The sequence below is a fragment of the Pezoporus occidentalis genome, unplaced genomic scaffold (assembly GCF_034315485.1).
Source record: "Pezoporus occidentalis ecotype Australia unplaced genomic scaffold, CSIRO_AGI_Poc_V1 ctg200, whole genome shotgun sequence".
In the NCBI taxonomy this organism is placed as follows: Eukaryota; Metazoa; Chordata; class Aves; order Psittaciformes; family Psittacidae; genus Pezoporus; species Pezoporus occidentalis.
In genome coordinates, this window is record NW_026913857.1 from 2,030,679 (window position 1) to 2,050,124 (window position 19,446).

General features: G+C 43.1%; 1 protein-coding gene across 2 annotated transcripts in view; it reads left to right on the plus strand.

Annotated features, from left to right (window-relative positions):
• Positions 1-19,446, plus strand: part of DDHD1 (DDHD domain containing 1) — a 77,420-nt gene that overhangs the window by 34,587 nt on the left and 23,387 nt on the right. For both annotated transcript variants that reach the window (XM_062618474.1, XM_062618473.1), the window contains exons 5-6: positions 9,741-9,847; positions 9,976-10,082. In XM_062618474.1, coding sequence (XP_062474458.1) covers positions 9,741-9,847; positions 9,976-10,082 — 214 coding nt within the window. The remainder of the gene's footprint in view (positions 1-9,740; positions 9,848-9,975; positions 10,083-19,446) is intronic.

The window sequence follows — 19,446 nt, forward strand, 5'->3', positions numbered from 1 at the left end:
GTACACACTTTAATATTGTTATTTGGAATATTTTTTTCGCTGAAACACAATGTCTGATTTTGTTGAACTTGTGCTTCTGGATTGAGAGGGTAGGGATTGTCCTTATACATTTAAAATAGAATTTGGGAATGTTACTATCCATGTCTCAAATCTCCTTTAAAAAATCCTGTTGTTTTACCTGGCTTATGTAAAGATCAGACCCTCTAAATTTCATCAGCTCCTGTGCTTGGAAAATTGAATGGAGTAGCTGCTCTGTGTATTTCTGTAGAAGCTGTAATGTTGTCACACTTCTTGGCTGCTCTTACCCTAAAATTGGCATCTGTCTGCCTCTGTCCAAATTTTCTGGTTTGATTCAAAAATTGTATTTGCCTGTGCTGCTGCTCATAGCACAGAACTTGCTGTGTGCAAAAGCAATGTCATTTTGGCATTCCATAATCACCAGTTACATTGTTATTGCAAGTCCCATTAGAAAACATTTTAATTATGGATTATCATTATAATAATTACCTCAGAATAGCTATTTTGGTAAATTTCCAGCAGTGTACAAGCCCTTACAGAGTGCAGAGCCTCTCAGAGGCCTTTCAGTGCATTAAATATGCGCTGCTGAAATCAAGATTCTCTGTAAAATTTTTCCTATAATTTTTAGCTTTTCAGATACTTTGTAGCATTGCCTATTTTCCCTTTAAATGCTTGCATTGCATTAAATACATATTACATGTTTGCTTTCCAGTCTTAAGTGCTGGTAATATTTCTGAAATTAAGTATGCAAAAAATGTAAAAATTGTCTTACAGGTTTCAACTTGAGCTTTCTGTGCAAGCTAAATGAAAAGTTCAGCCCTAGAGGTAAAAGGTGATAGACAGGTCATTAAATGCTTTCATAAGAGCTTGTTTTGTGTAGATTTATTAATTATCTAACACATGACCGCACATTGGAGGGAAGCTGTAACAGCCTGTTTAGAACTTAGATGTATCTATAGATCTCTTCTTGTTCCCATCCTTCCCCCAGCCCTCATTTCTGCCCAGTGCTGCCCTTTTACTGCCCACACCAGCACAATTGTCTGTATGGTCCCATTGTAAACGGAATCACTGCAGTTTGTCTGAAAAACTGGAACCCCATCTGGAAGATGCAAGTGAGTGGTGAGGAGGCAGGGGATGACAGTAGTGACAGGGAATGCCTGATCTGCTTTATGGCAAAGCCAGCATCTCCGTGAAGGGCAAGCTTGCCTGCTGTTCGGAAAGCAGTGCTGAGGAGGGAGGCACTCACACTTGGAGCACCTGGATTTCCACAGGGATCTTGTAATCAACTAGCCAAGCAGCTTGAGTTCTTTTGATCCTGCTGAGTCTGATTATTCTTGAAAACAAAGTGCGAATCACCATCATGCTTACTTTGTTTGCATCCTAGAATTTCCATCTTTCTTTCAAAATAAAATGAGTCTGCATATATGATAGAGCAGCAATCTTAATGTGTCTGGTCTGAGAGCAGATGAATCCTTGAACAACAGTGGCAGAAGATGACTTGTGTCTTGCAGTTGCTCTTTGAAATCCACCTTGAATAAGACTTGAGTTGCATTTCTTCAATGCAGCTAAGCTTTTGGAAACAGCCCCCTTCCATTTCCTCTGGCTTGAGCAGATCTCAATTTTTATTACTCATGTCTGCTACTCTCACTTTGACTTACTAAATTTAGCTCAAGTCAGCCCTGAGTTTCCTCAATAACTCCTGGTATTATTTCCTCAAAGAGACAGTGAGTGCTGCCCTCCATATGAGGGAACCCCAGTGTAGTGAACGCAGTTGAGGAATGCTTTAGTGCATAATTTACCGGTTTTGTGAGCAAATCCAGGAATGGGTCTACACAGTTTTGCAGGCAGTAGTGAGAGCTTAGGGTTGTTTTTCCTGCGGGGGCATCCCATTGCCCTATCTCTTAACTTGAGAGTTCAGAGTAAGAAGTTGGCTGGTTTAACGCTTTTAAAATTAAAGACCATTCCCTTTTGTTTAGCTATGGATCGTCTGACTGAAAAGAGTCTGTAAAGGTAACTTGGAAATAAAATGAGTGACTTTTTCAGCCTTCAGGTATTTTGCTTTGTTACCAGCTATCAAGGTCATTTTATAACATTTGTGAACTAGCTGAAGCTAGCTTGGTTTGTAGCTCCCCAGTTTTTAATGTAATAATTGTGAATGCTACACAAGAGTAAAATTAGTAGCATAAGATTAAAAAACTCCAAAGCAATAATCCTAAATACATTAACTTATCTCCAGAATATATTTCCTTAAGCAAGGATGTATACCTGTGAATATAGGGTTTATTATTTATTATTTTAATCAGAGAAAGACAAGCACATTTTATTTATGGTGAGTCTCAAAGCATCTATTTTCAGGCCATTGCTTCTTTCATGGAAAATAGCAATATGTCAAAATGCTTTCTAAGGTATGTCACATCTGTGCCTCAGTGGTGTTTTTTTTTTCCTTAGAAAAATCATAAATTGTAGTTGTTGCCATGTGTATAGATTTAAGTAATTGTTGCTTTGGGGTCGGTATTTCAACGTCTGTTTGTACTGGAAAGGAGAAAAATTCTCTGCCTGTTCAGATGAGGATTTATTACTTCAGTTGGTAGTAAGTAGAGGAACTTGCCATCTGATAAAATAACCCAAAATATTTAAAAGCCAGAAGAAGGAAAACAAAAAACCCAACCCCTGGCAAAAAAAAAAAACAAAACCAAACAAACAAAACCCCACAAAAACCACAACTGCAACACCTTTTTAGCAGAACAGATAAGCATATATATAGCATATATGTATATGTATGTATGCTGGGGTTTTGATGTTAGCATAGCCACATTGCTTGGCAATTACACTAGGTTTCATTAGAATTTATAATATCAAACTGTTGATCAGAATCAGCGGGAGCTGTTGTATAGTGCCATTCGCTGTAAATGAGATGTTTTGCACTGGGAATTGTTCTGGTGTCTTTCAGTGCCTTCACGATTCTTGTGATCAGGACATTGCTGCTGTAAAATAACAAAAGAGGATAATCGTACCTCTGACAGTATTTGGCTAGTAGCACTGAACTGTATTGCCTCAGGAAGTTTAATGAAAAGTGTTAACAGTTAAATGTTTTAGTAACTATATAGTTCATAATTAGCAAAACAGTAATTTGTCTTCTTAAGGTCAGCATGAAATGCAGTGTATCATAGGGGAGGAGCATGCTCAAAACATTGAGAAATACAGTTGTTGCATATTTGATTTCACATCAGTGAGGTGGCAGTTAAAAATCTGACAAAACAGAGCTTTTGTGCACTTCTAACAGAATGTATTTTGCAAGGCATAAATGAACATGCAGAGTTGGGTTTTGTTTTTGTGTGCTTTTGAATGTTTGTCCATAATCGTTCATAGAATCATAGAATAGTTAGGGTTGGAAAGGACCTTAAGATCATCAAGTTCCAGCCCCCATGCCATGGGGAGGGACACGTTCCACTAAACCATGTCACCCAAGGCTCTGTCCAACCTGGCCTTGAACACTGCCAGGGATGGAGCATTCACAACCTCCCTGGGCAGCCCATTCCAGTGCCTCATCATGTCCAGTCTTTACTCCAGGACTGCCAAGTCCACCAATAAACCATGTCACTAAGAGCCTTGCCTACGCATTTTTGGAACACATCCAGGGCTGGTGATTCCACCACTTTCTTGGGCAGCCTGTTCCAATACCTGATCACGCTTTTGATGAAGAAATTTCTCATAATACCCAATATAAACATCCACAGGCACAGCTTGAGGCTGTTTCCTCTTATCCTGTCACTTGTTACTTGGGAAAACAGACCAGAAATTTTTCCTGCAGAAGTTCCATGGCAGTGTTCAAGGCCAGGTCAGACGGGGTTTTAAGCAGCCTGGTCTAGTGGAAGGTGTCCCTGCCAATGGCAGAAGGGTTGGAACTTGGATGATCTTGAAGGTCCCTTCCAACCCGAACTGTTCTGTGATTCTAAGTTTGGGACCTGCTGGAGGCTGGACCATGTCTGAATAATCTCAGCTGACGTGAATTGGAACCTTCCAGATCCAAGTGCATTTCACAAAATTTTGGAGAAGGAAAGAGAACTTGGCACTGCTTTTAGGAGGGGAGACTTGAAGTTTTTTCCGAAAGCTCTGGCAGAATTCCTAGGCTGCACTTTTTTCCAAACTCTTATATCTCGCATTAGAAAGGAAATTTTTACTTAAAAAAATCCTGTGTCAGATTGCCTGTTAGTAGGTTTGGTAATACCTGGATCCTTTAGAACAGGAAGAAAACCTGTAGCCATTTGAAGATGGGGATGTCAGTAGCTCTAGCATAGATATTTGTAAAGTTTACAGCTGCTAATGATCATAGAATCATAGAATCGTTAGGGTTGGAAAGGACCTTAAAAGATCATTAAGTTCCAACCCCCCTGCCATGGGCAGGGACACCTCACACTAAACCATATCACAAAAGGCCTCATCTTACCGGGCCTTGAGCACTGCCAAGGATAGAGCTTTCACTTCCCTGGGCAACCTATTCCAGTGCCTCACCACCTTAACAGTAAAGAACTTCCTCCTTATATCCAATCTAAACTTCCCCTGTTTAAGTTTTAACCTGTTACCCCTTGTCCTATCACTACAGTCCCTAATGAATAGTCCCTCCCCAGAATCCCTATAGGCCCCCTTCAGATACTGGAAGGCTGCTATGAGGTCTCCACACAGCCTTCTCTTCTCCACGCTGAACAGCCCCAACTTTCTCAGCCTGTCTTCATACAGGAGGTGCTCCAGTCCCCTGATCATCCTCGTGGCCCTTCTCTGGACTTGTTCCAACAGTTCCATATCCTTTTTATGTTGAGGACACCAGAACTGCACACAATACTCCAGGTGAGGTCTCACAAGAGCAGAGTAGAGTAGAGGGGGAGGATCACCTCCTTTGACCTGCTGGTCACACTCCTTTTGATGCAGCCCAGGATACGGTTGGCTTTCTGGGCTGCAAGCGCACACTGAAGCCGGCTCATGTTCATTTTCTCATCAACCAACACCCCCAAGTCCTTCTCCACAGGGCTGCTCTGAATCTCTTCTCTGCCCAACCTGTAGCTGTGCCTGGGATTGCTCCCACCCAGGTCTAGGACCTTGCACTTGGCATGGTTAAACTTCATGAGGTTGGCATCAGCCCACCTCACAAACGTGTCAAGGTCCCTCTGGATGGCATTCCTTCCCTCCAGCGTATCAACCGAACCACACAGCTTGGTGTCATTGGCAGACTTGCTGAGGGCGCACTCAATCCCACTGTCCGTGTCACCGATGAAGATGTTGAACAAGACCGGTCCCAACACCGATCCCTGAGGGACACAACTCGTTACTGGTCTCCAGCCGGACACTGAGCCATTGACCACAACTCTTTGTGTGCGGCCATCCAGCCAGTTCTTTATCCACCGAGTGGTCCATCCATCAAATTGATGTCTCTCCAATTCAGAGACAAGGATGTCGTGTGGGACAGTGTCGAACGCTTTACACAAGTCCAGGTAGATGACAACAACTGCTCTACCCCTGTCCATCAGTTCTGTAGCCCCATCATAGAAGGCCATCAAATTGGTCAGGCAGGATTTCCCCTTAGTGAAGCCATGCTGGCTGTCACCAAGCACCTTGTTGATTTTCATGTGCCTTAGCATGCCTTCCAGGGGAATCTGCTCCAAGATTTTGCCAGGCACAGAGGTGAGACTGACTGCTCTGTAATTCCCCGGGTCATCCATTTTCCCCTTCTTGAAAATGGGGGTTATATTTCCCTTTTTCCAGCCATTGGGAACTTCACCTGACTGCCATGATTTCTCAAATATGATAGCCAGTGGCTTAGCGTAAATAGTTTGGATGTTCTTTCACACTCTGTTAGAATTGGTTTATTTACTAGTTCCTTCACTTAAAGTAATTGTTGCTGTGTGGAAGTCTATGCTTTATTCATAAAACCTTTCTAAACTTTAAGTGCTTTTAAGCCTAGAAGCTTTAGATTTGGATTTTGGATTGCTGTTTGCCTGGTTTCCTTCTAAACTTAACTGTTTCTGAATTCATCTAGCTAGCCACCATACTCCTTCATGCAGAGAAAGTTAAGGTGTCTTGGCAATACCAAAGAATTGTTCCAAAGAATATTCATTTAGATTTTAGGTCCCTACCTTTCCTGGTGCTAGTAACTAGGATTTTGTTCAGACGGGTGTGTTTCCCTTTTGTTTTGGTTACTCAGAGACTCTAGGAATGTTAATGTATTCGCTGAAATTTTATCTTCTTGATAATCTAGAAATTCCTTGTGGCTGAAGTTCGGCTCTCACACAAGCGTCCTGAGAGGCATGTTGTGTGGGGTGATAGTGCAGAGGGTTGCTTTGTGCTTTGCAAGGCTAGGTCAGTTCTGGCCTTAAATCAACTCTGATTTAAGCAGATCCTCTTGCTGAAATACTCCCCCTACCTCCCCACCATCATGGGAAAGACATTCTGCCATCTCTTTAAATTAGAGACTAGGAGATTAGGAGTGCAATCAAACCAGGCTTTAAAAATAGAGATGCTGATCATTTGCATTTCTTGGCTGTTTGGTCAGGCCATCTATAATGGCTTTGGAAGAAAGGATGTTCCCTCTTCCCCCTCTTTCTTCCCCCTCTTCCCCCCCCCCCCTTCTTAGAAAGTAGGTTTCAGTTATGGAAAAGTGTGTTTTACCAGCTTCAAAAATTTGGTACACTGTTGAGCTGCTTTTTTAGTATCATAGTGGGCCTTTCCTGGGAAAAAAAAAAAACAACATGACAAAGTAGGAGTATTCATTATCTTTGTAGAAAATGTTTTTGCAAGACATTGGCTTTCATAGTCTTTCCTCAGTGAAGTGTGTTCCTCTTGCTGTGCAGCTGATAAGGCTGAAGTAAAAACGTTGAAGGCATTTTGCCCAAAGTCACCATCTTTATGCAGAACTCAGGAGCTGCTTGTGATGGCTGAAATTCATCTCTATGCTTGTTCCAACAGACATATCTGCCTTCAGCTCTTCTACACAGTCTAAATCCTGCTAGCAACCTGTGTCCAAACAGAGCAACAGCTACCCTGGGAGATTAAGAACAAGTTTGGTCAATACTTCTAACTTTTTATCTGTATTTTCACCTCCAGTGGAACCTCATGGGGGAGCTTTGGGCAGGTCCTGACTTCATCTTGCAGCTATCTGCTCTGTACTCTTGACTTAGTTTTAAAGGGGCCTGAAACTCGGGACAGGGGCTTGGCAGAGTTGTTTATATAGGGGTGCTTGTTGATGCAGAAAGTGCTTACGAAATGGAGCGCTTAAGTGATTACTGCCTCAGGTACTGCTAGTGATTCAGGTTAAACTGTCTCATTTCTACTGAAGGAGAGCAGAGGAGTATTAATATATTCAAGGAAGGTATCTCAGCTACGGGGTTAAACTTACTAAACTGTATTTGGACTGGTGGAAGTACAGATGGGAGAGTAATGTGATCATGCCTTTGGTTGTAGCAATCATTAAAAGGGGTTTGCTTTGAAAATGGGAAAAGAAATATTGAAACCCTGGGCTTTGCTTCAAATAAAAATCCCTCTGCTGCCTGGAACTGGGAGGCAGCTCCTCAAAACCCAGCACTGTGGCCCCTTGGTCAGATTTAGTTTGTTGTGCTCATCTTCAAAAATGCTAATACCATTGGGAGTCAAGATTCATGTAAAGGAAAAAAAGGAAAATACAACACTTTCACAGTTTGGTTGCTTAATGATTTTGATAGAATGCACAGATATTTTACTATCTTGTATAATTTTTTACTATCTTGTATAATGATGGGGCTACAGAACTGATGGACAGGGGTAGAGCAGCTGATGTCATCTACCTGGACTTGTGCAAAGCGTTCAACACTGTCCCCCACGATATCCTTGTCTCTAAATTGGAGAGACATCAAGTTGATGGATGGACCACTCGGTGGATGAAGAACTGGCTAGATGGCCGCACACAAAGAGTTGTGGTCAATGGCTCAATGTCCGGCTGGAGACCAGTAACGAGTGGTGTCCCTCAGGGATCAGTGTTGGGACCGGTCTTGTTCAACATCTTTGTCGCTGACACAGACAGTGGGATTGAGTGTGCCCTCAGCAACTTTGCCGATGACACCAAGCTGTGTGGTTCGGTTGATACGCTGGAGGGAAGGAATGCCATCCAGAGGGACCTTGACACGCTTGTGAGGTGGGCTGATGCCAACCTTATGAAGTTTAACCATGCCAAGTGCAAGGTCCTACACCTGGGCGGGAGCAATCCCAGGCACAGCTACAGGTTGGGCAGAGAAGAGATTCAGATCAGCCCTGTGGAGAAGGACTTGGGGGTGTTGGTCGATGAGAAAATGAACATGAGCCGGCTTCAGTGTGCGCTCGCAGCCCAGAAAGCCAACCGTATCCTGGGCTGCATCAAAAGGAGTGTGACCAGCAGGTCGAAGGAGCTGATCCTGCCCCTCTACTCTACTCTCGTGAGACCTCACTTGGAGTATTGTGTGCAGTTCTGGTGTCCTCAACATAAAAAGGACATGGAGTTGTTGGAACAAGTCCAGAAGAGGGCCATGAGGATAATCAGGGGACTGGAGCACCTCCTGTATGAAGACAGGCTGAGGAAGTTGGGGCTGTTCAGCCTGGAGAAGAGAAGGCTGCGTGGAGACCTCATAGCAGCCTTCCAGTATCTGAAGGGGGAGGGCTTACAAGGATGCTGGGGAGGGACTCTTCATTAGGGACTGTAGTGATAGGACAAGGGGTAACGGGTTAAAACTTAAACAGGGGAAGTTTAGATTGGATATAAGAAGGAAGTTCTTTCCTGTTAGGGTGGTGAGGCACTGGAATGGGTTGCCCAGGGAGGTGAATGCTCCATCCCTGGCAGTGTTCAAGACCAGGTTGGACGAGGCCTTTTGTGATATGGTTTAGTGTGAGGTGTCCCTGCCCATGGCAGGGGGGTTGGAACTAGATGATCTTTTAAGGTCCTTTCCAACCCTAACGATTCTATGATTCTAATTTCATGCTGGATTGAATTCTTTATTGGTGGGCCGTGCACACAACAAGTAAAGTAGTTTGTTTTTTTTAATATGCCATTATTCCCCTTTTCCTCCAAACAGAGAGGGCCAGATATGCTTTGGGGATTAGGTATTTTAAGTTTCTCATATCCCTTGAGGGAGGTGCATCAGTGCTCATGTTCAGATACACTTTAAAAGTTAAAATTGTCTTTTAAAAGGGCAGTTAGCCTTTTCATCTGCTGCTGCACATTGAAACACTTACAAATGATACTATTTCTCACTCTGAGAGCTCTCAAGCTTTCCAATTTGGTATGTAAAATTAAAATAAAATTCTGACTTTTCAAGCAATATTTTTAATATTTTTCTGTATGTTGAAAAGTATCTAATGGCTGATTTCAGTGATTCAAGATTTTCAAGTTGGTGGTCAAATTCTTAATTTTCAGTCACATTTTACCCCAAACCACTAGAGTGAACAGATATCTTTCAGGTTAATCTACATGGTTTATGTTAAGCCGATGGTGTAATATATTTAAAGTTTTTTAGACTCTTTTCAGCATGTAATGCACAGAATTTTTCATTATGAGAGTTTAAGTGCTTCGTAACAAAAGCACGAGGTTGAGGTAATTAGCTGTGTTAGTAAGCATTGAAAAGTAGTAATGCAGGAAATGTGTTGTTGCTAAATGCATTTGCTGTATTTGATAAAGAGCACCAACAGTAGCGTTTACAGGAACATGTTCTTTTTTTCTTTTTTTGTAGGATGCGAGATGCTGCAAGAAAAATAGAAGAAAAGTATTTTTCTGATATCTCAACGCTTGCTGAATTTCTTCCAGTTGAATGGAGATCGAAACTTACCCTCGATGAAGGTACATTGCTTGGTTCTTCTGCTGCAGTCTGCAAAATTGTCCCCAGAAGTTCATGCTGTGTTCTATGCCCATGCCTTGTTTGGATTTTGTCGTATGTAACTCAAGTCTCTATTTTTGTTTTCCCTCAGACACTGTGGATTCCATTACTCCAGATAAAGTACGAGGTTTAAGGGATATGCTGAACAGCAGTGCAATGGATATCATGTATTACACCAGTCCTCTTTACAGAGATGAAGTAAGTGTGGTTTTATGTTGTTTTTACTAGAGCAGGGCATAGAGGCTGAAACAAATTGGACTTAGGAGTGTAAGAAATGTTTCCTTCTGAGAGACCCTGCATGAAGAATACAAACACTTTGCAAGTGTGTAGTGGTCATACATAGTAATCAAAATACAGAATTTTAAGAGTGAGAGGAGTAGAGAAACAGCAAAAAGTACAATCAGTGTAATTTATTTAGAGCAGAAATAACTATCTAAAATGGGAGCTTGGAAATGTGAAGGGTTTTTTACAGGATTTTCTTGCAACTCCACATTCAGAGCAATGGGAGGCCATAGAGTTGAGATTATTCTTACCTCTTGCAAAATCCGTAGGCATTTGTCACTTAATTTTTGTCAGTTCTGAACTCAGATGTGATGGCAGCATGTGCAAACATACCTGAACCAGTTTTAATGCACCTGTGTATTTGCCTTGCAGGAAAAAACAGGATGACCCTCAGTTACCTGTTTGTTAGGAGACTGTTTGTATACTGGATGCTCCCATCTTACCTTGCCACATCTGTGTAGGCGCATGTGTGCTTTTGTGTAGGTGTAGAGTGACACCGTTAATCAGAGGGGAAAAGCCTTGAATAAATCGTAAAGTAGCCTGTAAAACATAGAATGGTTTGGGTTGGAAGGGACCTTTAAAACACATCTAGTTAAAGTCCCCTGCAATGAGCACAGACATCTTCAACTAGACCAGGTTACTCAGAGTCCCATCCAACCTGACCTTGCATGTACAGTGCTTCACCTCAGTAGCATCCTTTGTGTATCACACTTACTGCAAAACCCCTGTGGGAATGTTTTAGGATTAGTTTCTATAGGAATCACAGTTTTTTCTGTGTTGACTACATTATGTATGGTAATCTTTTTGCAGACTTGGTGCTCTGTGAATTATTAGACTGGGGTTGGGGGAGAGAGACTTTCAAAGTTTATATGGGGATTTGATGCTATCGTTCATTAAAATTAGGTATGTTTAAGTGTTTCAGACTCACAACGTAATTCTTAAACCTAATCTACCTAAGAACATTTCTTTTCCTGATAGCAGCAATGGTGGTGAAATCACTACAAGCGTTAACACTGCCAGTAGGTATGCAAAAGCTGTGCTTCTCCTGTCACTCAGTAATGCAAAGTTCAGGACTCCTTGGTTCTTCACTGTGTATAGGGTTTCTCTGGCTGATGTGGAATGGAGCAAGAACTATCATGGCAAGTGGGGAATACTGTTGGCAGCTTCAAAATTGATTTTTTTTTATTTATTTTCTTTTTTTAAGACTGCATTAGAGGCTTGGCATGGTGTGGACCTCTTACAGGAAGCAGTCTAGTGAATAAAGTTCAAGTATGCTGTCCAGCAATGCATGAAAAATTTAATTCATTGCTCAGTAGAACAGTAGTTTTGCAGGTTTATCACCATTGAATTGGCAAATAGCATGAGTGCTGTAGCTGTGCTTAGATCGGATTGCGAAAGAGTAAGTTGGGTTTTTTTCATCAAATTAAGTGAATTTTCTTGGAATGCTTGCAGCAGTCAACACACAAGTTGATCATACTTTCAGACTGCACTGATAAACGGAACTTTCTCAAAGCAAAGTTGTACAATTTGAATTTCAAGTATTTGTCAAAAAAACAAAAGTGCTATTTCAGATAAGACGTTAAAACCCTGAAGAACAGGTTTCTGAAATGCATCTTTGTTATTGCAGTCAAAATGTTTGGGATGAAGGTTTTCTTGTTCATTCAGCTACAGGATTTGTGTTCTGCCAGCGAGTTGTCACGGATGCGACTTCTTGTTTGATTCTGCTCACTTGGTTAGGAGTTGTGTGAAGCTCATAGTCATTAAATAGGTTTTGTATGTTTTTTTCACCTTTCATTTTGCCTTTACTTGCAGAAAGGAGACTTCTTTTGTTTTGGGGGTTGTGTTTTGGGGGGAGTTTTGTTACTCTTCCTTATCCCATTTTATATTCTGTGACATAACCTTGCAGAGTTTAAATGCAGCTGTATCAAACTGAGCGTTCTTCTGGAAAAGGTTGGCGGTTTTTCACATGTTCATTGTGGCATTTTGTTCTGAGTGCTCATTCCAGCGTGGAAATGAACCTTGTAACCTTGTCTTCAAGTATTCGCATAATCACATGTCCTTGGAATTAGTATTCCTACTTGCCACTTCATCATGCCAACATGATTCTTTGTATGCTGTGGGCACTCCTAACACTTTCCATACAGAAATTCTGAAAGTATCTCAAAAAGAGCTAATTAAACTTTGCTGTGCCCTTGTGAAATAGATTGAGCAATGTGGTGAGTTCAACCTAGAGAAGAGTAAAGCCGCTATTCATCTGACAACACTCAACAGTACTTTGATATGAATTTTCTTTCTACTTCCAAGGATTTTCCCCACATCTGGAAGTAACATAACTGCTGCTTGAAAGCATTTGACCACTCTTAAACAACTACCTTTCAAGGGGGAAGAAACCTTGTCATAGTGGCTTTCACATGAGAGGACAAAGAGCTGTTTCAGGTGCAGCTGAGTTGCTCTGCTAAATGTTACAGGAGCATGGGGGATGACCTCCTCTGATTTCAAGCATTGTTTCTTCTGCAGCATGGTAGAATATCCAAAAGGTGCCTCTGACTTCTGACATGTAATGTGATAGCAGGCAGGTATTAATAATTCAGTGCAGCCCTATGAACATTATCAGTCTGGTCTCAAAGTTCACTCTCAAGGATGTCTGCAGCTAATAGATTCAGCTGTGGTGTTTGTGTGTGGCTGCAGGTGAATTGTACAGTGCAGGTCCTCATCTGTACAGTGGTCCACAGACTGTCCTGAATCCCTCTTTAAACATTATACAGATAATAAGGAAGAGCAATGAATTGGTATTTTAATGCACACATGCCTGTTTCTACATAAACAATCATTTCACATTTTAATTCTGACCTTGCTAGTGCCGTCTATGGTAACTTAATCTTGGTTCTTAGTGTCTTCAGTGGGTGACTTTGTTTCACATCTCTGTCACTGAAGCTTCCTATTTCTTTAATAATAAATAGCTGTAACAGATTTAAAAGACTAATCCATGCATAGCAAATTTATTGTTGTCACTGTCATTATATCCAGTGCTATATCCAAGTGCTTATTTTACTGATCTTCATTGTATTTACTTGCAGGCTGATTATAATTCTGTAAATTATTGATATGTCTTGGCAGGAAATGCTTTTAATAGAAGATAAATATTATTTACATCCATCATCCCAAGATCACTACAGATTTAGCGCCACTTCTAAAGAGCAGGAAAATGTGGTGGGTATTGAAGGTTTCTCACCAGTTGAGGAAAGGAACAAAGAAACCAGGTTCTGGGATGTGGTGGCTCTGGGCTTGGTGTTGGAGTGACATTACAAGCTGTAGGAGGACATGGGAATGCGGTGTGATGCAACCAACATAGTATTGCTCCCTTGGACAGACTTCACTTGAAATGGCTTGATGGTTTGCTACTACACTCATATTTAAAAAGGAGGATTAATGACTATACTCTTGAAATTCAGACAAATGTTAACTTTTCCTAGAGCTTTCATCATCCGTCTTTGATAGGTTTTGCAGTGGAGATGTCCTGCTCTTACGCACTCCTTTCAGCAATAAAAGGCAATTGTTTTATGTGTGTTTGAAAATGAGATGGATGTAAGGCAGGGAATTTTTACCTGAAGACTATTTTAACACTGGTTTTGCTTGTTCTGTTGAGCCTCATAGTCAAGGAGCAGCACTTTCATGTCTGGTTTAGTTTATTTGATTGTCCTTGAATGTATTTTCAGTTAGAAAGTGATGGGTTACTGTTCTCTCTGAACCTGAACTTAGTCTTGAATGCAGTGACTTGGTTGAAAGTGGGTTAGACTCAGCTCTTCAACAGCAAAAGGAGGACTTAAAGAGACTCTCAGTTCGGGACGTGTTGGTAGTTCCTCTTCTGTAATGTCACTAAGACATGCAATCATTCCTGTCTGTTCATACAGCTGAGTTCTGGCCTCTCAGTCTGTTGTGACACTTCTTTTATCCATCAGTGATGCCACCAGGGAACACAATGACTGTTATATTCTGGAGGGTCAACAGTCTTACCTTCTCTGCATTGTGTGCTAGCATGTTCTCCTGGTTCATGTAAGGAAATGCTCCTTATCTTTGCTTTCATGGTCCTTTACAGTCCATCCTTGAGCTGCAGCACTTTCACTGGTTTCAAGGACCTTCTACTACCTCGAGTTGGCTCACACACCTTCTTATTGCCTGCTTGCTGAATTTCAAGTGAGTTTGCGCTTTCTCCTGAAGTTCTCTTGACATTTGGAGGGAGCCACTTGCAAAACTGAGTGTTCCTTAGAGCTCCTTAAAATTCCTTTCCCGTGAAGCTTACCAAAACAGTCACGCTATTCAAGCTGGAGGGATCACAGAGGTCAAGTTTCCTCCACTTCCTTTTCATATGTAGCTGCCTGTTATTTTATTCCCTCTTGTGCTTCAAGCTGTCCAGTGGGTGAGGGTTCTATGGATATAGTAGAGAGAAAGGACCTCTGAAAGTTACAGGAAGGGCATGATCAGAGCTGAGAGCAGTCAGAGCTCAGAAGAGGACAATCAGCATAGCCCAAGAGGAGACTGTTTTTGTTAGCTTTGACAGATCAAAGAAGTTGGGATGGCAGTGCCCTCTCCAAGTTTTGGCAGCAAGCAGGTCACTGAGGATTTGAGCAAAAGCAGTGCAAGCTCTGCATTACTTCTGTGCTTAAGGTGCCAGCAGAGGCTTTGTTTCCTTCTTTTCTTGAAAAAAAAAAAAAATTCCTGGATATTGAGGGGAAAATGTCATCTTCTACCCTGGTACTTTTGGCATGCACTGGAAAGCCCCTTCAAGCCCAATGATCTGCCCGCTAGAACGAGTGGGGGGTGAAGTTCTTCCTCCTGCCTGTGTTGTGGTTTAGATCCGACTGGTAACTCAGCACCATGCAACCATTCACTCACTCCTTCTTCCCCACTTCCAGGCAGGATGGGGAGGAGAATCAAAAGAATTTAAACCTCATGGGTTGAGATGCAAACAGTTTAATAACCAAAATAAAGTAAAATATAGTGGTAGTAGAAAGAATACCAACAATAGTGATAGTAGGAAACAGCAAGAGAAGAAATCACAAGTGATGCACAATTGCTCACCACCCACTGAACAATCCCCACCCCAACCCGAGCAATGATCTGTCCCTTCTGGGTAACTCCCCCCAGTTTATATACTGGGTACGACGTGCTGTGGTATCGAATACCCCTTTGGCTAGTTTGGGTCAAGTGTCCTATCTCTGCTTCCTCCTGGCTTCTTGTGCCCCTCCTCAGTGGCAGAGCATGAGACTAAGTCCTTGATCAGGCTACTTGGCAACAATTGAAGCATCAGTGTGTTGTCAGCATTGTTCTCAAATTGAAGCCAAAACACAGCACTGCACCAGCTACTAGGAAGAAAATTAACTGTTACAGCTGAAACCAGAACAGCCTGGAACTCCTTGGTGTGGGTCCAGGAAGTGTCTGTCTGTCCACCATGCACAAAGCCAACTCCCCTTCTGCTTTGCAAGAAACAGGCATGCTTGTTTATGACTGTGTCTTTCAAGGCTGCTTTTGCATCAGAGGAGGAATGAACATCTGTTTTGTATGCTGGTGCCAGGGATTTAAAGGTTTGCTTTCCCAGCTCAGCACAGAATTCTGTTCATGCACTAAAGGGCTTCAGCAGCTCTTCATGTTTCACTGCGTACACAATTACTTGCTCCCCATCACGATCCAGCAGTTCAGGCTTACCCACCACCAAAGAGATAGTTAGAGACATGATCTTTCTGCTCTCATTATCAGCCTTGCCGCAGCTCCTTCTGCCTCAGATGACAGTGGCATGTCTCAGCAGATTCAGACTCCCATCTTGTCTTTATAAAACACATGCCCTTGCCACCAGGATTCCTGAATGGGTGGAATAGGTGGGCTGTTATTCTCTGCCTTCTTGGAAGCCATATGCCAAGCAGGCATTCAGCTGGAAAGCGTAGAGGATTTTTAGTGTGATCAAGTCCAACAGCCTGTTTCTTGGTCAGCAGTCTGGTTTATGGTCCCCTCAAATTGCACAGCTGTCATGATGGCTCTCCATGAATGTGCAGAAAGACTGTTCCTTACTTCGCATTTAATTTGGTTTGCGAAGAGCATAGAGCATTTAACCTCAGTTAGTCAGAGCATGAACTGACGACTTCTGAGCAACTTGAGCCTGTGGTCTTGAGTTTCCTGCATGGAAGTTCTATTGGCAAAACTTCAGCTGATAAAGGGAGCTTCAGGAAACTAGTAATGTAGTAATCAATCTCCTTTTCATGGAGCAGAAATGAAACACAATCCCAGAAGAGCTTCACAGGAAAACAGCTTCATACACATCTGCTGAGTTGTCTGGTGGCATTTTTAATCCATTCCCCCCATTTTGCTGAGGTCATTGAGTGCTGGAAATCAAGTCTCTCCCTTACATGTTCAGTTCTTGGATGCTGCTCTGTCAGTCTGTATCACAGCCTGTCTGGAGTGCCTGTGGCTTGAGCAGGTGTCCTGGGTTCCGCAGTAGCAGTCATGTTTTTCCTTTGTGTTAGCTGGTGCGGTGCTGTGTTTTGACTTCCAGTTTGAGAACAGTGTTGGTGAAGCCGATGTTCTCGGTTGTTGCTAAGTGATGTTTACCCTGACCAAGGACTCTGTGAGGCTCGTGCTCTGCCAGGGAGGAGGGGAGGCTGTGAGGAAGCGGAGACGGGGCGCCTGACCCGGGCTAGCCGGGGAGGTATTCCATACCACAGCACGTCATGCCCGGGGTGAGGGGTAACTGGGAGTGACCCGGAAGGACAGGGGTTTCCGGGTGGAGCTCGTTTCTCTTGGCCGGTGGTATCGTATTCTCTTCCCTTGTTATTTTCCCTTATCATTGTTGTAGCTGATAGTAGCGGTGGTGATTTGTTGCTGGACTGTTTTTGTCTCAACCCGTAGGAGTTGCACTCTCTCGATCCTCCTCCCCGTTCCTCCGGGAGCGGGGAAGGGGAGAGCCCCGGTGCGGGGAGGCAGGGGGGGGAGACGGACACGGACCTCGATTGTTGTCAGCTCGGCACCACTCACTGGGAGTGAGTGAACAAGCTACCTGACTGGGTTTAAACCACGACAGTTCTTTTTGGCGCCCAACGTGGGGCACGAAGGGTTGAGATAAGAACAGATCTGACTGGATTGATAGTCACTCGTCACAATGCTGATTTATTGGCTCTCAAGGTTGTTCCTCTTGATCTCACAGTTTCAGTATATGATATCTTACGTCCATCCGGTACTTGCTGTATTAGTGTTTTTCAAGTATGGGGCTTGGGCTAAGGTTTTTATCCCATTGTACTTTATGGTAATGACTTGTAATACAATAGAATCATTGATCATGAAATTGATCTGGCTTATGTTCCCAGTGTGGTCACCACCTTTATACTTTGGGAGGTATATGATGGAGGTGCTTAGCAATTACACATCTTTTTTCTCCTTCTCAGGTGCTCAACCTGGGAAGGAGACATCCTTTTACCCTCCTAGTCGTCCCCCCAGACCATTTACATTTGAGAGTTTTGAATTTTTTGAATGGCCTTTTAATGCTGTTGAGACTTGTTTGCTGATGGTGATGGGAATCACCATGCTAACACGCATACAGAGTGTGTTTTACCCACTACTGATTTCAAGAGTTAAGCAGATTCAGGTTTGGGTCTTGTCTGGGGTCAAACGACGATGTAGGAGGACCGAGAGATTTTCCCTGAGGCTGGACAGCCATGAGTGGCAGGGTGTGTGGGATAGTATGGGCAAGTATCTAGGTCAGTGGGCCCCTCCAGTACTTTGGAATTTCACTACTGAACAACTGCAAAATCCAGAAGAATTAGTAAAACACTTAAATGAGGTGTGTGGTCATTCTGGCCATACCAGAGATGGACAAATCATGGCAACGTGCTGGGGCTTGGCCTATGCTTACAGGGCCTTGTTCAACACTATCCAGCACCTTCAAAAGGAAAAGAATGTCGGCGGATCTGAGGGCAAAGCAACAGTCGCTACTCAAACTTTGGCTGCAATGAACAGCACAGCTGTCCCAGTGGCAAGTACAGCAGCTGCTCAAACTTCAACTGCAACAGACAGCGCGGTTACCCCAGCTCCAAGCACAGTAGCTACACCACCCCCAGTAACAAGTACAGTTGCTACTCAAACCACAGTGATAATCACTGCAGCCAAACCAGAGGACCAATTCGTACCAATATCAGTTGCCCCTGTACGCAAGAGAACAAGCAAAAAGGAGGCAAAAAGGGTGAAGCGAGATGAAGAACCAATGAATTCACCACCCGGTCCAGAATCTGATCAGGAGTCATCATCACATGACGAAGAAGAAGAAGAAGAGGTAACTTCTCGACCTCGGACCTCAACCGAGCTGCGGAATATGCGAAAAGATTTTACCCGTCAACCAGGGGAGCACATCATCACCTGGTTACTCCGATGCTGGGACAATGGGGCTGATGGTCACGAACTAGAAGGTACAGAAGCCAAGCAGCTGGGATCACTTGCTAGAGAAGGGGGAATTGACAAAGCAATTGCAAGAGAGAAAAAGTCCCTCAGCCTTTGGAGGAGGCTCTTGGCAGCTGTGAAAGAAAGGTTTCCGTACAAGGACGATGTTACGAGTCGTTCGGCCAAGTGGAATACTATAGACAAAGGCATCCAGTCTCTGAGGGAATCGGCCATCGTAGAGATGATCTATCACATCAAGCCGAATAACGGGGATACACCTATAGATCCAGATGAAGTTGAATGTACACGACCCATGTGGCGAAAACTTACACGGAATGCACCGTCATCATATGCCCATTCATTGGCAACAGTAACCTGGAATGACATAGTACCACTAACAGTGGATGAAATGGTTCATAAACTCCGAGAGTTCGAAGACAATCTCACCCCTTCCATCATCTCAGCTGTGAAAAAACTGTCCCAGGACATCGAACAATTGAAGGACAATCTATCTGATTTATCCGGCTCCTCACGTGTACCAACACACGTCTCAGCTATTAACAAAAGGCGTCCTATTGTTCAAGAGAGGAGATACAGGAGGTATACGCCACGGGGTACCCTATGGTTTTACCTGCTGGATCACGGAGAAGACATGACAAAGTGGGATGGAAAACCTACTTCAGCTTTGGAGGAACGGGTGAGTGAACTGAAGAGGGGAGCAAGGGCCAAGACTGATCGTCCCATGAGAGCTACGGCTTCAGTCTCTGGTGATCAGTTTCCCAGATGGAGTGGAAGAGCTGATTTTACTCCAGCTCCTGTGATAAAGAAGAATAATCCCTTTCAACACGACTTAAGTGTCCAA